General features: G+C 37.1%; 1 protein-coding gene across 2 annotated transcripts in view; it reads right to left on the bottom strand.

The window, feature by feature from the left end:
- LOC127072904 (PDZ domain-containing RING finger protein 4-like) overlaps positions 1 to 14,860 on the bottom strand; it is a 40,619-nt gene extending 25,759 nt beyond the window's left edge. The window contains exons 1-2 of one of the 2 annotated variants that reach the window (XM_051013775.1): positions 14,857 to 14,860; positions 79 to 149 (exon numbers count right to left, since the gene is read on the bottom strand). In XM_051013775.1, coding sequence (XP_050869732.1) covers positions 79 to 129 — 51 coding nt within the window. In that variant the 5' untranslated portion in view covers positions 130 to 149; positions 14,857 to 14,860. Of the gene's footprint in view, positions 1 to 78; positions 150 to 10,908; positions 12,466 to 14,856 lie in introns of those variants that run through there. The other variant, XM_051013774.1, reaches the window with a different exon arrangement.
- Positions 14,861 to 19,631: the final 4,771 nt, after the last annotated feature.

The following is a 19,631-nucleotide window of genomic DNA, read 5'->3' as shown; positions in this document are numbered from 1 at the left end:
TTGCATTGGTTATCGAAGCGTTCGCTGCTTCGTCAAAAATTCAAACGCGGTAATTAACGAACGAGTACGATGTAATACCTGTGAATCGTTCATTTTAACGGTAGCATTCTTTTCTCTCCCTTTTAACATTCCCTTTTCGAGCAATTTACCTGCAACAAAAGAGAAAATACGTAAATGCTTTTATTCTTATGAATAATATACGCGTAAACGAGAGTAGAATGAAATCATATCCGCGGGCTATTATAACGATATCGTTTAATAATAAATAATGTTATGACCTCCTTTAGAGTTTTCCCTACTTTTCTATATCGTATTTGGCGTTATAGTAAAAAGGGTCAAGGACTGTATTCTCTTTCAAAAAAAGAATACAAACGAGAAATGGTAAATCAGAAATAGCTCTCAAGACGTCAAGTGGAAGAACAAACGTAAGAGCATAAGCTTTGAACTTTTATAAACTTTTTAAAAGTGTAGCCACAGTGTTGTGGAGGAGAAAAAGAGGAAAAATAAAAAGTACCAAAGAAGAACAAGAAGAAGAAAAGAAGTAGTAGTAATAATAATACTAGAGGTAGAAGTACTAACAGCAGCAATAACAACAAAGCAAAATTATATTCGAAAGAAAGGAACTGGGAATTTAATGGGGCAGTTGCAACAAATATTTTCATATTGGTCAGAAAGGAGAGTAGTATTGAATTAAGAAGTGAAAGAGAGAGAAAGATATATATGTGAATGGTGCTCGACGAATGGTACACTAGAAATATATATATATATATGTGTGTGTATGTATGTATATATATATATGTATATGAATGGTGCTCGATAAATGGTACACTAGAAAAATTTCCTGAAGAGAAAGACAAATACAGAACGTCTTGTCCTAAAGTTGACAAATCGATATTCTCGCAGAGATTTCTACGAAGACACAAACGGATGTGAGAAGGATAGAGATAATAGAAATAGAAGTTCTGGATTTCCCATCGAGTGGAAGTTACATTAGTCGGCTCGCTAAGTTTATATCTTATTGGGTATTGTTCGGCAAACCAGAGTACCCATCCTCCACTAACTTGAACTCACCTAAATGATCGCCTCTGTTTGCACTTCGTGAGCATTGTTCCCTAGGTCTCGTATGTTACCGACGGATCATTAAATACGAGAAGGCGTATATATAGGTATCTATACATATGTTGTATATGAGAGAGAAAGAGAGAGAAAGAGAGAGAGAGAGAGAGAGAGACGGAAGAAGAAGATAAAAGAGGTTAAAAGTGAGAGGGAAGGATAATATGTTATGAGTTCACTTAATTCGGGATAAGACAGATAATTTCTGACGGTATTTTCTCGACGTAGGTGTCGAGAAGCCCGTTAATGTTTGTATTTGAGCCGGATGCGGCACACCGATGTAGCCATTGTTAGAGAGACTCCCCTTTTGTATAAATTTCAACCCACTCTTCTTTTTCTACATCTTATCTTTCTTTCTTTTTCTTTCTTTTTCTCTCGAACGGAAATATATAATATACGTGTTAATTGGTAAGACTTATCTTGCCCGATTAAACGATAAACGGTAGATACCTCTACTTCTTATCGTTCTATTTTTGCTTTCATTTTTGTTTTATTTTTATTTATATTTTTATATACAAAAGAGAGAGAGAGAGAGAGAGAGAGAAATTAATCGACTATTTTATCTCAGAGTTCTCTCTTACATTCCCAATCATTTATCCACGAGGTTATCTCCTCCTTTTTTTTCTGTCTTAAGATTACGTATTGCATCTTCGATAGTCTCGTTTAGAGGATGACCGGATTCTAAGATGATAATAAATGAATTTATTACAAGACGATAATTTGCATGAGTATTCAACGAAATGTTCCCTCGAGTTTACTCGAGGTAACTTTAATAGGTCAAGTGACTTTACCCCTCGAATCTCTTTCTCTCTCTCTTTTTCTCTCTATCTCTATCTCTATCTCTCTCTCTCTCAATTACCGAGGAATCCTCGAGCGTTTCGCGATTTTACTGGTCCTCCTCGAACCGTCCAGCTCGACAAAGGACAACGAGCTTTACAAGAGAGAAGAGAGCAGAGATAGAGAGATGAAGAGAGATAGAGAGAACAGTCGGGTCGGCTCTGCTCGATGAACACTAAACTTCTCTCTCTCTCTCTCTTTCTCTCTCTCATGCTGTCCGTCTCTGTCTCTCTTTCCTTTTCATACATTCTCCGTGCGTGAATGAGCAAAGAATCGGCGAGCAAGCGCTTCGTTGCTTCTCTTCCCGTCGTTCCACGCTGGATTTGGTTCGTTCCACGCGGGAGCTCGAAACAGAAACGTTCTATGAAGCGTGCCCAAGCCCGCGCTTAATTTCCTTCCATTATCCGATCCTTTCGAACGATCCTAAACGTACTTCTCTCTCTCTCTCTCTCTGTCTCTTGTTCTGTTTCTATCTCTGTCTCTCTCGTTCACTCACTTTCCTTTCTTTTTTTACGCACAACTGCTGGACGACGAAATGGTGACGGTGACGTCACCAGCGCTCATTAAACTCAGACCAGTACGCGAACTGGACCGAGAAACATGTTTATTCGAGTATTAGTTTTAAATGTTAATCGTCCTTGTCGAATAGACTGGACAAAGTGGAAAGAGAAAGAGGGAGAGATAGAGAGGAAAATGGGAGAGAGGAAAAATAGTCCTTTTATTCTGCTTTTGTTCCCTTTTTTAAATAGTAATGTATCTGTGCACAGTAGTGTATGTATTTTATTCGAACGTTTATTCATTTCACTTATGTTTTCATTTTTCATAACGAGTAATGATTTCATTTGCAAATTAATAACGATTAATCATCTCAGATCTCTAATTGAACGTGACACTGGTAGAATGGAATTCACAAATAAATTTGAATGTTAAAGTATTAATATTCATCTTTTCGTGTTCGGTCGATCATTAACGAAAAAATTGTTTCGATCGAGAAAAGAATATCGATACGATCTTATTATCAAGAGGAATAATTTTTGTAACTATATTTGCGAGAAAGAATCGATTGACTCTTCGTACATCGATTATTCGTTATTCGCGATTTCCTTAGCTATTTTTTAATTCCTATAAAAAGAGATAGATACCTCTTTGTGCAGGATCTTTTTATCTTCTTGAAAATAAATTTTCGGAAGGAAGAATGTTAAGGAACGCACGGAGACGTTAAAAGTACGAAGCAGTAATATAACTGGAGACGCGCCAACCTGGTTTTCGATTAATTTATTCCGTCTAGAACGTTCTGTATCCGTGCTCTTGCCCTTTTACCTCCTTCCCTCCTACCTTTCTCTCTCTCTTTCTCTCTCTCTCTCTCTTCGGTGAATCCTAAGCCACGAAAGCAACTCGTAGAGACAGAGAAAGAGATAGAGAGAGTGTTCAGAGACCGTAACGAGAGGAAGGAACGTAGGAAAGCGAGGGTGCCTCGACGACAACGAGGACGACGAGGACGACGAGGACGAAGAGGACGAAGAGGACAACGACGACATAGCCAACGTCGGATTCTAGTCGTACCGAGACGTCGCTCCTATAAAATACGCTTCTTTTGTCTCGCCAACTATTGTATTTATTCCTTGCGGTTTTCCACCCCTTTCTCATTCTTCTACTGTGTCTTTTTCTATATCTTCCTCTTCTCTGTTTCACTCTTCACGATTTGGTCCCAAGGATGCTCCTTGACATTATCTACCAAAAGATACATTCCTTCCTATTCTCGGCCGGATAGTATATTTTTCTTTTCTTTTTTTTTTCTTGCGTTTCTTTTTCATGTTTTATTTTTGGTTTTTTTGTTTGTTTGCTTGTTTGTTTGTTTGATCCAATTTTTATATATTTATTTATTTATTTCTTGTTTTTTGGTGACTCACGATAGACGTTTAAAAAGAGGAATATAGCTTTTTAATAATCGGAGATTATTTTGTAATAATACTGTTAATTCGTCGTTAATGGAGGATTATTTTGTAATAATATCGTACGCTATCGAGTACTTTTATTTTTGGAAATGATGCTAGCAGATACGAGTAGAGATATGTACAGTGCTCTCTCTCTCTCTCCCTCTCTCTCTCTCTCCCTACCTCTCCCTCTCTCTTTCTCTTCGTTGTTACAATTATTGGAGAATTAAAAGGTTAAAGGCTTGTTTGCCATTTGGATCACTGAAACTCGTAGCTTTACCATACGACTTTCTCAAGTGGTTTCTGTATCGTATATATGTATATATGTATGTATGCACATATGTATGAAATGTATATTTATATACAGTAAGCTCGAAAGTTTTCAACGATGTCAAATATTAATACAGAATATTCAAATTTAACATATTTAAAAAAAAAGAAAAAAGAAAATGGAAAAAACGAAACTCCATCGTCGCGTTCTCTGATAAATTAAATCATTCGTATATAAAAATATAAAAACAATTTCAGAATAAATAGTCTAAACGATATATTGAAAATTTCTATGAGTTTTGCACCGATGAAATTTCATATTTCTCGGCGATAGCTGTCGATCTTCGATATCGCGTTTCTCGACATCAACGCGAAGTTCCGCGACGGCTTCGATAATTTCATCCGCGAAATGAAATGTGATTAGACTGCCCATTACGGTCCATTAGGGTATGGTCGCCGGCTCGGACAGAACCTTCGCGCGTCAATGCGCTCTAACGGGAACTCGCTTTGTCCGTCTGTCGATAATCGATAAGCGATACCGCTTCGTTCGCTTCGCTATATTACATTCCACGACGTGAGAAACGTCGTTAAAGAAAAAAGAAAAAAAAAGGAAAGAAAAAGAAAGAAGAAGAAGAAGAAAAGAAAAGAAGAGAGAAAAAAGAAAAAAGACGAAAGGAAGGAGAGAAGAAGAAAAAAAAAGAGAAAGAGAAAGAAAAGTTAAAATAGAAGAAGAAGAAGAAGAAGAAAAATCATTACTCGAACGAGTAAGTAGATATCGATTCTTTTTGAAAGGATAAGCTATTCTCGTTTATAAATCAAACTTCCCCATTTCGAATATAATAATGTGGTAAATCATTAAAATCGTAATTACTATCGATCTTGAGAGAAAGAGAGAGAGAGAGAGAGAGAAAAAAGTTTTTAAGAGGATAACCGATCAAAGTTTCTCTTATTCTCCAAAAGGTGGAGTCATTAAAGGGAGTTGGAATAATTCGTCGTCTACTCTCCGGTTTCTTTGCGAATAAAAAAGAAAAAAGAAAAAGGAAAGAGAAAAAGAAAGAAGTTGGCGATTAGAGGAGGAATCAATCGTTCATTCGTTCGTTTTGAAATACTCGATAACGTGTGTGTGGTCTGACGTGTAAAGGAGGAGGAGGAGGAGGAGGAGGAGGAGGAGTGTGAAACGCGAAAGGTGCAGACGAGAAAGGACGAATAAAAAAGAGAGAGAGAGAGAGAATATCAGGGGAACGTTGGTAGTGCTGTTGGGTGGGAACGAGAACAAAGAAAGCAGTACGGTATTAATAGCGAGCTCAACGAGTCAAGTAGAAGTGAATCGAGTCGAGTTGAGTCGGGTCGAGTCTCGATTTGACTCGACTCGCGCTCTAAACCAAGGTTGATTCACCAACGAGGTAGTGTTACGACCGGTGGTAACGAGACTCCCGTTGGTGGTACTAAATAATACCAATGTTATTGAATGCCTTTAAATCAGCCTCTAAATCCGCGACTGGAACCAAAAAACTCGAATCGAGCACGTCCGCTCTAACAATGTTATCTTCTATACCAGTTCGTTGTTTTACAGGTACATTATTATTACTGAATATCGATTGCAGATGTTTTCAATAAATATTGCGATTGATTTATAGCACAGTGATGAAATATGAAAAATAATAAGATTTTTATCGTACTTATGTATATAAAAATTTGTATAAAAATTGTTTATAAAAATATATAAAAATATATGCATATGTATATGTATGCGTTATATAAATTATATATAAATTTATATTTTATATAAATATATATATGTGTGTATGTGTGTGTGTGCTTGTGTATAAATTTTGTATAAAAATTAAATACAATTATATTTTGTCATCGTTCTCAATGATAATAGTACTAATAGTACCCTTCGGTCGTATTAACTAACTTTCTAAAACTCAAATTTTCCTTCGAACTCCATTCGCGAACACATCCAAACTTTTACGACTCATTAAGCAATGTGGATATGTTACACGCCCTTCGTTAACTCTTAGCAAACCGTTTAACGGTCTAAATGAAACGTAATCACCCTTTGCGGATTTCTTCATGCTCGGTAATATATTACCCATACGTGAAAACGAATACGTAATGTCATTACATTTTGATGAGTTCTGTAATCGTAATAAGCGAATTATATAATTGAATTACATACTTCAATTCGAGAAAGTGCAAAAATAAAGTTCTTAACCGTAAACGTATCAATTAATTATAAGTAACATAATTAAAAAAAAAAAAAAAAAAAAAAAAAAAAAAAAAAAAATTATGAAAGAAGAAAAAGAAGAGAAATAAATTTAATTAAAAGGAAATAATTTTTTAATTAAATTTTGCGTTAAGTTTCCGAGCTGTATTATCGTCCTATCTATCGTTTAATATAACGATTTGATAAAAAAAAAAAAAAAAAAATTAAGAAGGAAGACCTTTCGATGGAATTCTCAAGAACTTTATTACCGTGCTGATCGCGTTAGACTTCCGAAAGAGAAAGAGAGAGAGAGAGAGAAAGAGTGAGAGAGAGTGAAAACATTTCCCGGTTGACTTCGACCTTAATTTCCGGTACTTCGCCTTCGTTTTCCGGAATGACTGGCGGCAAACGTTTTTCACCTTTCATTCGATTGAACTAAAGTGCTCGAAGGGATGCATTGAGTGCATGCATCGCTATAGAACAAGTCAGACGTATTTGAACTCATCTTCGACCTTGTCTCGACCATGATCGTCGCGCGCTATAAGAATTTATATAACGTTTAATTAAATGGAAATGATAAAATAAATTAAGAATAAAAAGTAAACGTTCTTCATTGGTACAAAAAAAAAAGAAAGATAGAAAAAAGAAGAAGAAAAAAAAAAGAAAAAATGTGGAAATAGAAGACGAAGGATATTATTTAAATTTTAAGCGAAGTTCTTGTTCGCATACAAAACGAAAATTTATAAAGGCAAGATTTCCCTTTTCTTTCCCCTTCTTCTTCTTCGTTCGTTTATAAACCTTCCTACGTTCGATATAAAATTGCTGTTCGAGTACTACTGTTTCCTCTTAAGAAATATTTGTAGGACAAGCACGTTTCGTCCGAACAAAGTGGAGAGCAGGTTGAGTCGAGTGGACGTGGCTGTTCGCGATGGTTTCGTCCGCTGGCACGCGAAATCGAAACATCGAATCACCCTTTTTCGTGGCGGGCAAGCAGGCAGGCCGACAGGCAGGCAGGCAGGCAGGCAAGCAAGTAAGCAGGAAGGAAGGAAGGAAGGAAGGAAGGAAGGAAGGATTTTTAGGGACTCTTCCCAGCCCTAAATTCTCATTCGTAGCTCGTGCCAAGACGGCAACCCAGACGTCATTTTTTTTTACTGTCGAAAGAATTGAGACCCCTTTGGAACTTCTTCCGAAAGAAAACGTGCGAGACGAAGATGTAGAGAGAAATAGAGAAAGAGAGAGAGAGAGAGAGAAAAAAAAGAAGGTATTCTCCAGAAAGAAAGGTTTATAACGGGTGTACGGGGTCGATGTGGTTGGTGGCGTGTGCCACCCCCATGAAAGAACGGACGAACGAACGAACGGAACGTCCGAATTCAAACCCTTACCCCTTAACCTTATCCTCTTCTTTTTTTCTCTCTCTCTCTCTCTCTTTCTCTCTCGCTCCCCCTCCCTCTCTCTATCTTTCAACCCCATCATCTCTGGCTACGTCGCGGGGCATTTCATCGCGCTTCGTTGGAAGAATGCGAATAAAAGCGGTTACGTGGCTCGACGATAAAACGATGTCTTACCAACTATGGACGACGGGAATGAGGAAGAAATATAAGGAGGGAAAGAGAGAGAGAGAGAGAGAGAGAGACAAGAAAAAAGATGGGAGAAGAAGAGAACGATGGCGCATTAAATTCGCATTAACGTGAAAAGGGCTCCAAGAACTCGGGCCAATGCAAGCTTCTCTCTCTCTCTCTCTCTCTGTCTACCTATGTCTCTCTTTCTTTCTCTTTCTCTCCTCACGAAAATCTTCTTGATTCTTTATTTCTCTCGAATGCGTCTCATCTTCATCGTTCTTTTTTATCCATCTAGCTTTCTCTCTTCGTTTTGTTCTGTTCTCTTCGTTCTTTACTTCTCTTTCTATCTTTTTTTTTTCTTTCCCTTTTCATTTAAACCGCAAAGCAAGGAAGAGAAGGGAACTAAAGAGAAGGACCAGGCCCAACACTGCCATCACCATCTCCGCTACCATCACCACCATCACCACCATCACCACCACCACAAAGACTCCCCTCGATATCTTTTCTTCCCTCGGTATTTCCTCCTCTTCGACGTTTCCTTCGAAGCTTTTCCAGAAACGAACGTGGTACATCACAACGATCGGCTCAACATTGACACCCTTGGCCCGCAGGGAAAAGATTCTTTTCTTTTTTCCTCTTTTTATTTCTTTTTCCTTTTCCTTTTCTTTTCTTTTCTTTTCTTTTCTTTCATTTCCTTTCCTTTTTCGAGAGGCACGCGTTAGTCGTTCCCTTCGCGGACCTTTGTACTCTATCCTGCTCTGTCTTCTTCATCAAGATATCGACCTTGAAAGGAAATAGTATGGTGATCCGCGAGCTCCTCTCACCGATTTCCGTTTTTCTTTTCCTCTTCTTTTTCTCATTTTTATACTCTTTCTCTTCTAACCATCCTTTTCTCTCTCTCTCTCTCTCTCTCTCTCTTCGTTCTCCTTTTTTTCCCTTATTCTTCACCTCCTCGATTCGACGAACGTGTCTCGGTTGCCAAACACAGAGAGATTTAGCCGTCTAGCAATGCAACGCCTTGGAAATAATACAAGAAGATGGTTCTTAATGTTCAAGATCAAGAGAGAGAGAGAGAAAGAGAGAGAGAGAGAGAGACTTTCTTAATGTTAGAAATTCGATGAAACTCTCTCATTGCAATACAGCGATACGAAAAATGTCGATCTTTTCTTTCTTCTTTTCTTGCAAAAAAAAAGAAATAAAAATAAAAGACTTCTCCCAACAAGTGCGATGAGATTTTCCAGATGTAAAAAATAAGGAAATAACTTTATATAAAAGAAACTCTGATATCGTCTCTTTTTGCTCAATCTTTTGGATCGGAATAGATCTAAGGAAAAAAGTTCGGGAAACTTTTGATGCGAAATTATGAAAAGTAAGGAGAAGCAAAAAAGAGAGGAAGAGTGAGAGAGAGACAGACAGACAGACAGATAGACAAATAGACAGATTGAAGGACTGAGAGACAGACCGCTAGATAGATACAGAAAGATGGAAAAAAAGAGAGAGAAAGAGACAGACAGAGAAGAAACAAGTATTTCTTCGTAGCAAAGTTGAAACTAGAAAACGCGTGAGTTTTCTCATTAGCGGAAAATAAAATGACGGGAAAGATATTTGAGATTGGATTATAATGTTCGATAGATACGAGGAACATCGAATGATAGGCAAGTCACTTAACGAAGGAACGCATTCTTTGTTGGGGAAAGATTTCGTTCAAATTCGTTAAAGTTTCGTTAAAGAATAATATCGAAACGTTGTGTATTACTAAGTTGAGCGAAAATGGAAATGAAAAAAAAAGGAAAGAGAATAAGAAAAAGAGAAGAAATAGAAGGAAAAAAAATAGAGAAAGAAAAAGAAAAATTGTCGAGAAAATTCTACGATACGTGAATTCTCGCGAGATGTTCGTCGCTAACCGCGATATTTCTCTCTCTCTTTCTCTCTTTCTCCTTCCTTTCTCTCTTTCTTTTCTCGACTGCTCTTTCCTTTAGCGATCGTCGCGAAAGACGGTCGTTTCGATAATTATTTCGCCATCTCCGTTCCATCGCAGCCTTTTATATCACGGCTTCGTTCCTCGGTTTGAAGCTTTCAAAAGACTCGGTCCGGGAAACTCGACGTCGGGTTACCGATTAAGAACGTCAAACGTAGCGGAGAAGAGAAGAAAAGAGAAAAAAAGAGAAGAGAAGAGAAGAGAAGAGAAGAGAAGAGAAGAGAAGAGAAGAGAAGAGAAGAGAAGAGAAGAGAAGAGAAGAGAAGAGAAGAGAAGAGAAGAGAAGAGAAGAGAAGAGAAGAGAAGAGAAGAGAAGAGAAGAAAAGAGAAGAGAGGAGAAAAGAAAAGAAAAAGAAAGGAAAGAGAAGAGAAGAGAAGAAAAGAGAAGAGAAAAGAAGAGAAGAAAAGAGAAGAAAAGAAAAGAGAACGAATCAAGTCGGAGAAAGACGAATGAAGATAAAAGAAGAAAGAAAGAAAGAAAGAAAGAAGAAAGTATAGCATGGAGGGTGAGGTTGAGGAATAAGGGATGGACGAAGATCGTTTCCATTGTGATCTAAAACTATGACTTCACAGGACTAGAGAACATTGAAAGAGGCGCTGGTTATTGAAATGTTTTCAGGGAGATAATATTTCTATTCCATATAATTTTCAAATGGAAATTCATTTCAAAATGACGGAAGGATTTAATTTTATTTCATTGATAATAAAATTTATGTTCTGAGATGACGTTTGTATCAAGTAGAATCTGTATTATCCTCTTTTTTTTTAGAAACAAATACATTGTTTTATATTAATCGATTCAAATTTGTTTGCTTGCAAATAACGATCAGAAGACACGTAAAGAAAAGTGAAGTGTACATACGAGAAAGAGAAAGAGAGAGAGAAAGAGAGAGAGAAAGACAGAGAGAGCTATTATATTGTCTGTAGCGACGGGTGCGGCTCGGTCGCTTATTAAATGAGAATATTTATGCGAAGTGGCGTTAACAACCCTATTAGTAAGAAACTCACCGCCTCCTTCTCTGTCCAGCACACCCTTCTTGCTATACATGCTCAGCTGCTTCCTCCTACGTGCAGCTGCCGACAGCAATGTTGTCGTCATCCTCTCTCTCTCTCTCTCTTTGTATCTCTCTTCCTCTTTGTGACGACAGCAATGTAGAGCCCTAGCAACGTTCTCGAAACAGCCTAGCTAGCTTTTGCGAGACGACATCTTATAGAAACGTCGAGATTCGACACTCTTGCGAATATCGAAGGTAAAGAAAAAGATTTTGTGTGTGTGTGTGTATGTATGTATGTATGTATGTATGTATGCGTGCATCTGTACGCCCGTATGTGAGAGATAGAGATGGAGATAGAGAGATAGAGAAATAAAGATAGAGATAGAGAGATAGAGAGAAAGAGAGAGAGAGAAAGAAAGAGAATTTTCTGTTCGTAACACGTGCGGCAGGAGCATCAATTTCCTTTCGTCGTTCGAATGGATTGCCAGTCTTTCATTATTTTGCCAAAGTCAGTAAAGACATCGATCTCACGACAAACTCTGTTTCTCTTATTCGAAAGGAGTTTCACGTTTCTCATGCTTCCCGAGCACGTTTTTCCCTATTCTCTGCTTTTCCAAACTCCTTTCGTCTTTTCTCTTTTGATTTAAAACACACAAAAGCTCTTGAAAAAGAAGAAACAGTTTCTATAATTTTCTATCTGCAAAATTCTTACTCATCCAAGATACAATTATTATTAGAGATTATTTATAGAGATCTTTGCATAGAATTTCTTTTTAATATATACAATAAATTTTTCTATAGAATTTGGCGAGGATGAAAAAAGAAAGAGAAAAAGGGAATAGTTTCTTCAAATCATTTTCCAATCGTTAATACTTCCTTTTCAAGATGCGATCGTTTGCGATATAATCTACTTATTCGAATTCTTTTCATCTTGTTATCAAAAGAGAGGGAGAAAGAGAGAGAGAGAGAGAGAGAAAGAAAAAGATATACCTATAAAATTTTACAAAGATCTATTAAACGTTTATATACGAATGTATCTATATATATGTACATTTCGCAAACAACAAAGTTAAAGGCAAATTTGTAAAGTCGAGCTCACTTTAAGGTCACATAAAAGACGATAGAAAGTAAACAGGGAGGAAAATTGGTATACAGATCGAAACGATATACTCGTCCCCTTCTCATAAGGAAGAGGGGTGAAATGATCGTTTACAAGGAGAAACGGAACGAGTGATGACGTCGTAATGGTACTCGCTAAACGCTTCATCGCCATCGATAAATACCAGCCGAGGAAATGAACTTTTCCTGTCGTTTATCAAACGTCGACGCGCACGCTTTCTGAAGTATAGGAGGAAGAAATAAATAGGAAGGAGTGGGGAGATAGCATAAGAGAATATACTACGAGATAATTTAGACACAGTTTTCGAGCTCGAGTTGTTGCGTTTCAGGAAAATCACGGTTTCCTTAGTTTTGTCGTTAGTTTTCGATCGAGATAAAATCATTATTGGCTTACAATATTTACAACGAAGTATTTGGAAATTTAAGAACAGTCTTTTTTATCTAACATAATTGTAAAAGTTAGTTGTCAATAATCAGAAAAAATTCCTTTTTGAATTAGATAACGTATACGAGCAAAAACTTTATACGAAAACATATCGTCGATTAATACATATATTAATATAATACACATCGGAGCGTATTACGAAGTATACATTGTCGAACGGTATATCGTATATCATTTCGTCTTGATCGTTTTCAAGGATTTGCGAATAGCAAACAACAAGGAGACAAAAGATATTGCGACACACGCTCAGATACACATACACACATGTATAAAACACAGAGAAGAGAAGCAACGAATGGCGAAAGAGTCCGAGAAGAAGAAGAAGAGAGAGAGAGAGAGAGAGAGAGAGAGAGAGAGAGAGAGAGAGAGAGAGAGAGAGAGAGAGAAGAGAGTGGGCATTCTTTCTCAAAAGGTTTCGTGCTCTCTTTTACAAACGCCAACAGCACCGTCTCTCCACCCTTTTCACTTGTCCCGTCGTCGTTTTATATAGTCGCGATTTTGTTTTCCATCGATAGGACGTCACCGAAAAAGAGAAAGAGAAAGAGAAAAAGAAAGAGAAAGAAAGAGAAAGCTCGATTCAATTTTGATGAAACTCGTGCGCGGTTTCGATCGACACGCTCTATTCTACCATTGTTTCCCTGTTACTATCACAAAACGCACGGGACACCATCCCACGCGTCCCTTTTTTAGGGCCTCGATCGGTTGCTATTAGAAGCAGAAAGAAAATTCAAGCTAAACTGAACTCTCAATACCACTACCACCACCACCACCACCATCACCACCACCGTCACTACCACCATCAACGAGCCCTTCTCTCATTCCTACCTACTAGCGTCCCTATCCCTATCTACTACTAACGGAAATCGATTTCCCTCTCTTTCTTCATTCTTTTTTTGCTTTTCTTTCTTTCCCTCCTCCCTCCCTCCCTCCTCTTTTTTTTATTCTTTTTTCCTTTTTTTTACGCATTCACCATTACCGACTTTCGATCTTTTATTTTTTACCTACATCGATTCCTGGACTCTTTATTGCTGGCTAGCATCAAAGGATAATACGATTTCTTCTGTGTTTGCACGTTCGAACGGCGAAAAGGGTCTCTCTGAGAGTAGATATCAGGAATGAAGTTGGATATTGAGAGATAGATAGAGAGAGAGAGAGAGAGAGAGAGAGAGAGAGAAAGAGAGAGAGAGAGAGAATGATTGCTCGATTCGAACGTCAAAAGAATGTGTGTTTTTATTTATCGTCTTTTATCTTCAGACTAAATTGTTCGATTTCGAACATTTTCGTTGTCATATTTTATTTCTCCTTTTTTTTTTTTTATACACTTCATATTACTGTCGATAAAATGATTTTATGACTAATTGCTTTCGATAAAAGAATGAGCCGAACGATAAGTAAGATTTCTGAAAGGGACGTAAATAAAAAAAAAAAAAAAGACAAACAAAGAAAAGAAAAAAAGATCGAACAGAAAGAGAAAGAGAAAAAAGAAATATTCCCATTCGATTATCGCGTGTTCGTTCCGAGTGACATCCATACGAGGCTATACTTAACATATATCCATCCACCCACTTACACAGACAGACACACACACACATTAGAATCGAAAGAAAGGACACGAAGCCCTTCCTCGTAATTAATACTTCTCGGTGCTGTCTCGTAAGCATTTTTACGCGTCGAGAATAACGAGGGTGGAGCCATACGAAGGGTGGGAGGAGGTAGGAGGAGGGTGAGAAGATTGTCGGCACACGTGGCGCGTTTTGCGAAGATGATTCTCAAGCTGTAGGAATAAGAAAACGAGGAGAACGAGAAGGAAGGAAGGAAGGAAGGAAGGAAGAAAGGAAAGAAGGAAGGATAGGATAAGATAGAAGAGGATAGGATAAGAGAGGGTGGAAGTGGGGTGGAGAGGAGAGGAGAGGTACGATGACGAGGAGGCGAGTTCTTGCGATTCCGGTCCGCGTTATTTTCCAGCGAGTACGAGTCAACAAATCGAAGCGTTTATTTTACTCGACGTAAATTAGCTTGGTACCAGCAAAACCGTCGTTTTCTTTCTCTCACTCATACGAATGCATATGTGTGTGCGTGCATGTGTAACGTGCGTATGTGCGCGCGCGTTTTCTCTTTCTTTTTCTTTCCTTCTTTTTTCATCTCCCTCTTCCAACGACCGCAACACTGGGTGCAGAGTTATAAATTTCACGGAGGCGCACCCTCCTCGTGGTTCAATGTACCTTCTTGCGCGCACGTGCGAAACCGACGGTAGCATACGGCTCTGCGAAGTTAACGAGAGAGAGAGACAGAGAGAGAGAGAAAGAGAGAGAGAGAGAGAGAGAGAGAGAGAGAAAAAAGTGACAGAGAAATATGTGGAAGAATGTGATAGTTATGACCGAAAAAAATGTAACTTACTTTGATTAAGATTCTTTCTTTCTTTCTTTCTTTTTTCTTTCTTTCTTTCTTTCTTTCTTTTTTCTTTCTTTCTTTCTTTCTTTCTATTCGATAATTAATCGTATACATTTGCTAATTATTAAGGATCGTTTAACTATCTATTTGATTCTTGAAAGAAATTTTCTAAACGTTGGATCCTCGTTGGATTTTCGAACGTAATAAATTCATGGATTATTTCAAATTTATACGATAATAGTTATTTTCATATTATACCGTAATAATGTTGTAATAATGTAGAAAGGATATATAAACGACGATCGTTACAACGACGTCCAAATCTTTTGGGCCACGGCCAATAATCCATGTTAGATTTTCAGATAAAAAGAATTCGTTCGAATATATTCTCTAGACTTAAATATAAACGTATATTTTAAAAACGTTCTACGATTCTCCAAACGAATCGATTATTTCTCTTTTCAATGCAAATGATAAAAAAAAAAGAAGAAGAAAAAAAAGGAAAAGAAAAAGAGAGGAATTTCCAGCAGCTCTTTTCTTCTTTCTTTTGCTTATTTAATTTTTTTTTAATTTCCTTTTTCCTTTTTACGCAGTATCTTCATTCCTTTCTCTTCTAGGGCTTCCCTTTCGCAAGTTACTTCTTTTTTCCTTTCTACGTTTTCGGTCTGCGCGATCATACGCGTGATCCTTTTGGATTAACCCGCGGCTTTTCCGAGTAAAGTCCATCTAGAGAGTCGGAAGGTACGAGAGATGCGAATCCCTTTTCTTTCTTCCTTTCATCCCTGTCCTTTTTCTTCTCTTAATTTTTCGCAGCTGGAACGACGACTCGTACTCAAATGACATTCATAAACCTATGCATGTATATACGTGTATATCTATAGTAAAATCACGTGACTATACATGTAACTACGTCTACATATAATTATGTGTGGGTGTGGGTGTGTATGTATATATATATATATATATATATATATATATATATGGTTTTGTAATACTATACACACGCACATACTCGAAAGTAGGCACTCCTACTAATTTTTCCAAGCGTTCCAGCGGCTGCTTTCTCAATCTTCTTTTTATTCGCGACCACGAGTTTGCCAGATCCAATAAAAACGTTATCTCACACTCTTTCTTCTTTTCACTAGCGACTTTTTTCACCTTCCTATATAACTTCCCGTAGAAAATTGTGCGCATCTCTAATTACGTAAAATTTCTGAATCCCTTTCCCTCGTCCAAAAATTTCAATAACAAATTTTTATTAATTTTAATTCTCTTTATTTGTGTTTCATATTTTATATCGAACGCATTATTAATAATTGTTCGTTGTATTTTCGAGGATTACGAACGTGACGATAGGAAGAAATAAAAGAAAATATATAAATAAATAAATAAATAAAAAAGATCGATCAGAAAGATTGTCGAGCTTAACGAGGATTCTCTATTCGTTTCCCGTTCGTGCCAGCGAAGGGTAGAATCGTTTTCACGCTGATCATCACCATTCCTATGATCTACGACGTAGGTGGGATCACGTGTTTTCTTTTGTGATTTATCTCTGTGCTTTCTACGGGATAGCAAAGAGAAAGAGAGAGTTTCATAGAGAAAGAGAAAGAGAGATAGAGAGAGAGAGAGAGAGAAAACAAAGTGGTAAACACGAGAATTCTCGCGGAAACCCGACGGATTTATTGTTATTTTTCGGTTGGCACGTTTCCTACCAAGTGCTATTGTTCCCTGTGATTCCGAATCGAGAAGGTAAAGAAAAGAGAAAGAGAGAAAAATAAAAGGGAAGTATTCCTAAGTTCGAGAACATTTTCGAAAAGTACGAGAGACCATTCGAGTGGAAAGAAACGAGGCACAAACTTTGTCGACTATTCGTGATGAGAAACATCGACCGCTCTCGAACGATAAGAAGTCGTTGGTTATTAAAAAATAATAATGAAGTATTATAGAAGTTTCGTTAAAAAAGTTCAACGATATTACGGATAATAGAATAATTCGTTATTATTTCATTATTATTTTAATGAAAATGAGGAAGGGAGAAAAAGAAAAAAAGAAGAAAAGGGAAAGAAAAAAGAAAAGAAAAGAAAAAAAAAGGAGAGAAAGAGGGAGACATGATAACGTTCTCTGATAAAATTTATAAAATCTATGTCTTTACGGATATTCTTTTAAACTGAAGTTGTCGCGACCGGAATGGATTTTTAATTGAAACGAAAAAATAATAAGTTAATAATACATTCGCAGATTTCATCGTAATTTTCTCACTCGAAAGAATATTTTAAGTAGCCGGCTAATTAAGAAGGACTCTTACGACGATGCGCTTACAACGACGACGAAACAAAAGGGCGAAAGAGGTATTAGAGAAAAATTATTACTTTTCCACGGCTCTTAATTCACCGTTGAGACGCGATTACGATAAAACATTTAAAGAAGGGACAGCTTTAACTTAAAAATCCAAGACATAAAAATCGTGACAGAAATGACGCGGCTGGTCCAGGGCGAGGCCAACAATAAATGGAAAGACAAACTCAAAGGTCGAAGTTCAAAGGTTAACGTAAAAAGAAGAAAAGATATCTTTTCGTTACGTCCTCGTAATCGTCGTCGGATATAACGAATGTAAGTCGGAAGAGATAGGAAAAGAAAAAATACAAAAAATAAAATACAAAAAATAAAAAAAGATAATACTAAATTTAGGGTTGGAAGATCATTTTTACGAAACCGATCGTTCATTCCACTAATGGAGAGAGAAGCATACCCTCGGAATATACTTTGATTTATATCGAATACGGCCAACTCGCGGTGAAATAGGCCTCGTTTCGAGAGTCGTCTCTCTCTCTCTCTCTTTCTTTCTTTCTTTCTTTCTTTCTTTCTCTCTCTCTCTTTCTTTCTGTCCGTTTTCGACTACCCTTCTTCTGCTCTTCTTCCTTCGTGCCTTTAAATTACGATCCGAAAAAATATCGCGCTGGAACACCTGCACCGACGTTCTCGCGTAATTGCTAACATTTATCTTAATAAAACCGGTACTTCGTTTTCCTAAGACGACGTAAAACCATACGAACGTGTTCGTATTTTTCATATTTTCGATCATTATTAAAATTCCACTCGTACTTTCTACAATTTTATCACAAAAGAAAATCAATTAAGTAGTAATTCTATGATATATGTATATTTCTATTCATTAGAATTTCAGATATTACCAAAAATTGTAATTTCGATGGACAATTTATGATTTCAACGTACAAAAATCAACTTAAAAAAAAAAAGAGAGAGAGAAAGAAATCAAGAAAAAAAGAAAAAAATCATGATCTCTATATCGAGAAATTTAATACGTCGACTGTTAAAACGAATTGGAATAAATCCATATATACGTTTAATAAAATTTCATTTCGTAACATTTTGTACGTCAAATTTTCTTCTTTTCTGTCATTTTTAAATAAAATAAAAAATATAGAAAAAATCTATCGTATATATACATACCATTTACGTTAGATTTAATTCTTTAAATAATCTTTCGAATGAGACAAACGTGTTTAGAGTGTTTAACGTGTTAAAGGAGTAACGATAAACGTAAGAAAATAGTTGAAAAACAATAGGACCGAGGGTCGATGACAACTAACTACTTGAAATTCGTCGCGGGGCGTCGAATATAATTAACATTAGCTACCGATTTTCCTTTACCCATTCGCGAAAACGCAAACGACGACAGAGAGAGAGAAGAAGAAAGAGAAAGAGAAAGAGAAAGAGAAAGAGAAAGAGAAAGAATGAGAGAAATAGGGATAGTAAGAGTGAGAGGGAGAAAAAGAGAAGGAGAGAGAGAGAGAGAAAGCAGCAGTCACCAAAATGGAAATGGGGCAATTAACGAAGCGCAACGAATCCCTAATTTCACAGTCGGGGAGAACATTGCTCGACCTAACCTACATTAAGATCCCACCGGAAGTGGCACTAACCTTCCAACATTCATAGAAACGAACACTCCTTTGTTGACTTGCAAACATCGACAGTAACTCGAAGAAGACAGAGAGTTAATTGGCAACATTGGCGAGTAAGATATAACGATTTTCTCCTTGAAAGATAAGTCGGATTCGAGAAAGAGAGAGAGAGAGAGAGAGAGAGAGAGGGAGGATCAGTGACGTCGTCAAAGCCGACACCGACAACGACCACAAACGAGATCGTGCATCAAGGTGCATCGAATATTCCGATAGCTATTCAAATCCGTTTACCTTTAATCGATTTCTCTCTCTCTCTCTCTTTCTGTCTCTCTTTCTCTTTCTCTCTTTCTCTCTCTGTCTGTATTGCGATAATTGCATTCAAACAGACAAGTTGCCTTTAATTTTAAACCACGATGACTCGAAATCGAATCAACCGACGAATACCCATCGCATTTAATCACTGATAAATGTTGTTCTAATAAATTTCATTAGATTTGTTACTAATTAAATGACTCTACTTATCTTCGATATTTCCTTTCTTTCCCTAAGTCACGAGTTACGGGAACTCTTTCCGGAAAATTATACGAGAAAAGAAAAATAAAAAAAAGAAAAAGAAGAAGAGAAGAAAAAAGAAACAATTTAGAATTGCACCGAGATACGCAAACGTAGGAGAAAACGAGAAAGAAAAGGCCGAAAGTAACGCCTCGAAGAGAGCCGAGAAGAAATTTTACAAGGGAATACTTAATGAGACTGCCCCTGTGTTTTACGATTTAAAAGCCTATATAAGAGTTATGAGTAGGTTCGTTTTAGCAACGCTTTAAGAGAAAATTCAATTAAATCGCAGCGAGTCTAATGCAG

This window comes from Vespula vulgaris, chromosome 2, assembly GCF_905475345.1.
Source record: "Vespula vulgaris chromosome 2, iyVesVulg1.1, whole genome shotgun sequence".
NCBI classification, from domain to species: Eukaryota; Metazoa; Arthropoda; class Insecta; order Hymenoptera; family Vespidae; genus Vespula; species Vespula vulgaris.
Note: the sequence above shows the minus strand (reverse complement) of the source record. Positions and strands in the feature narration are given on the sequence as shown.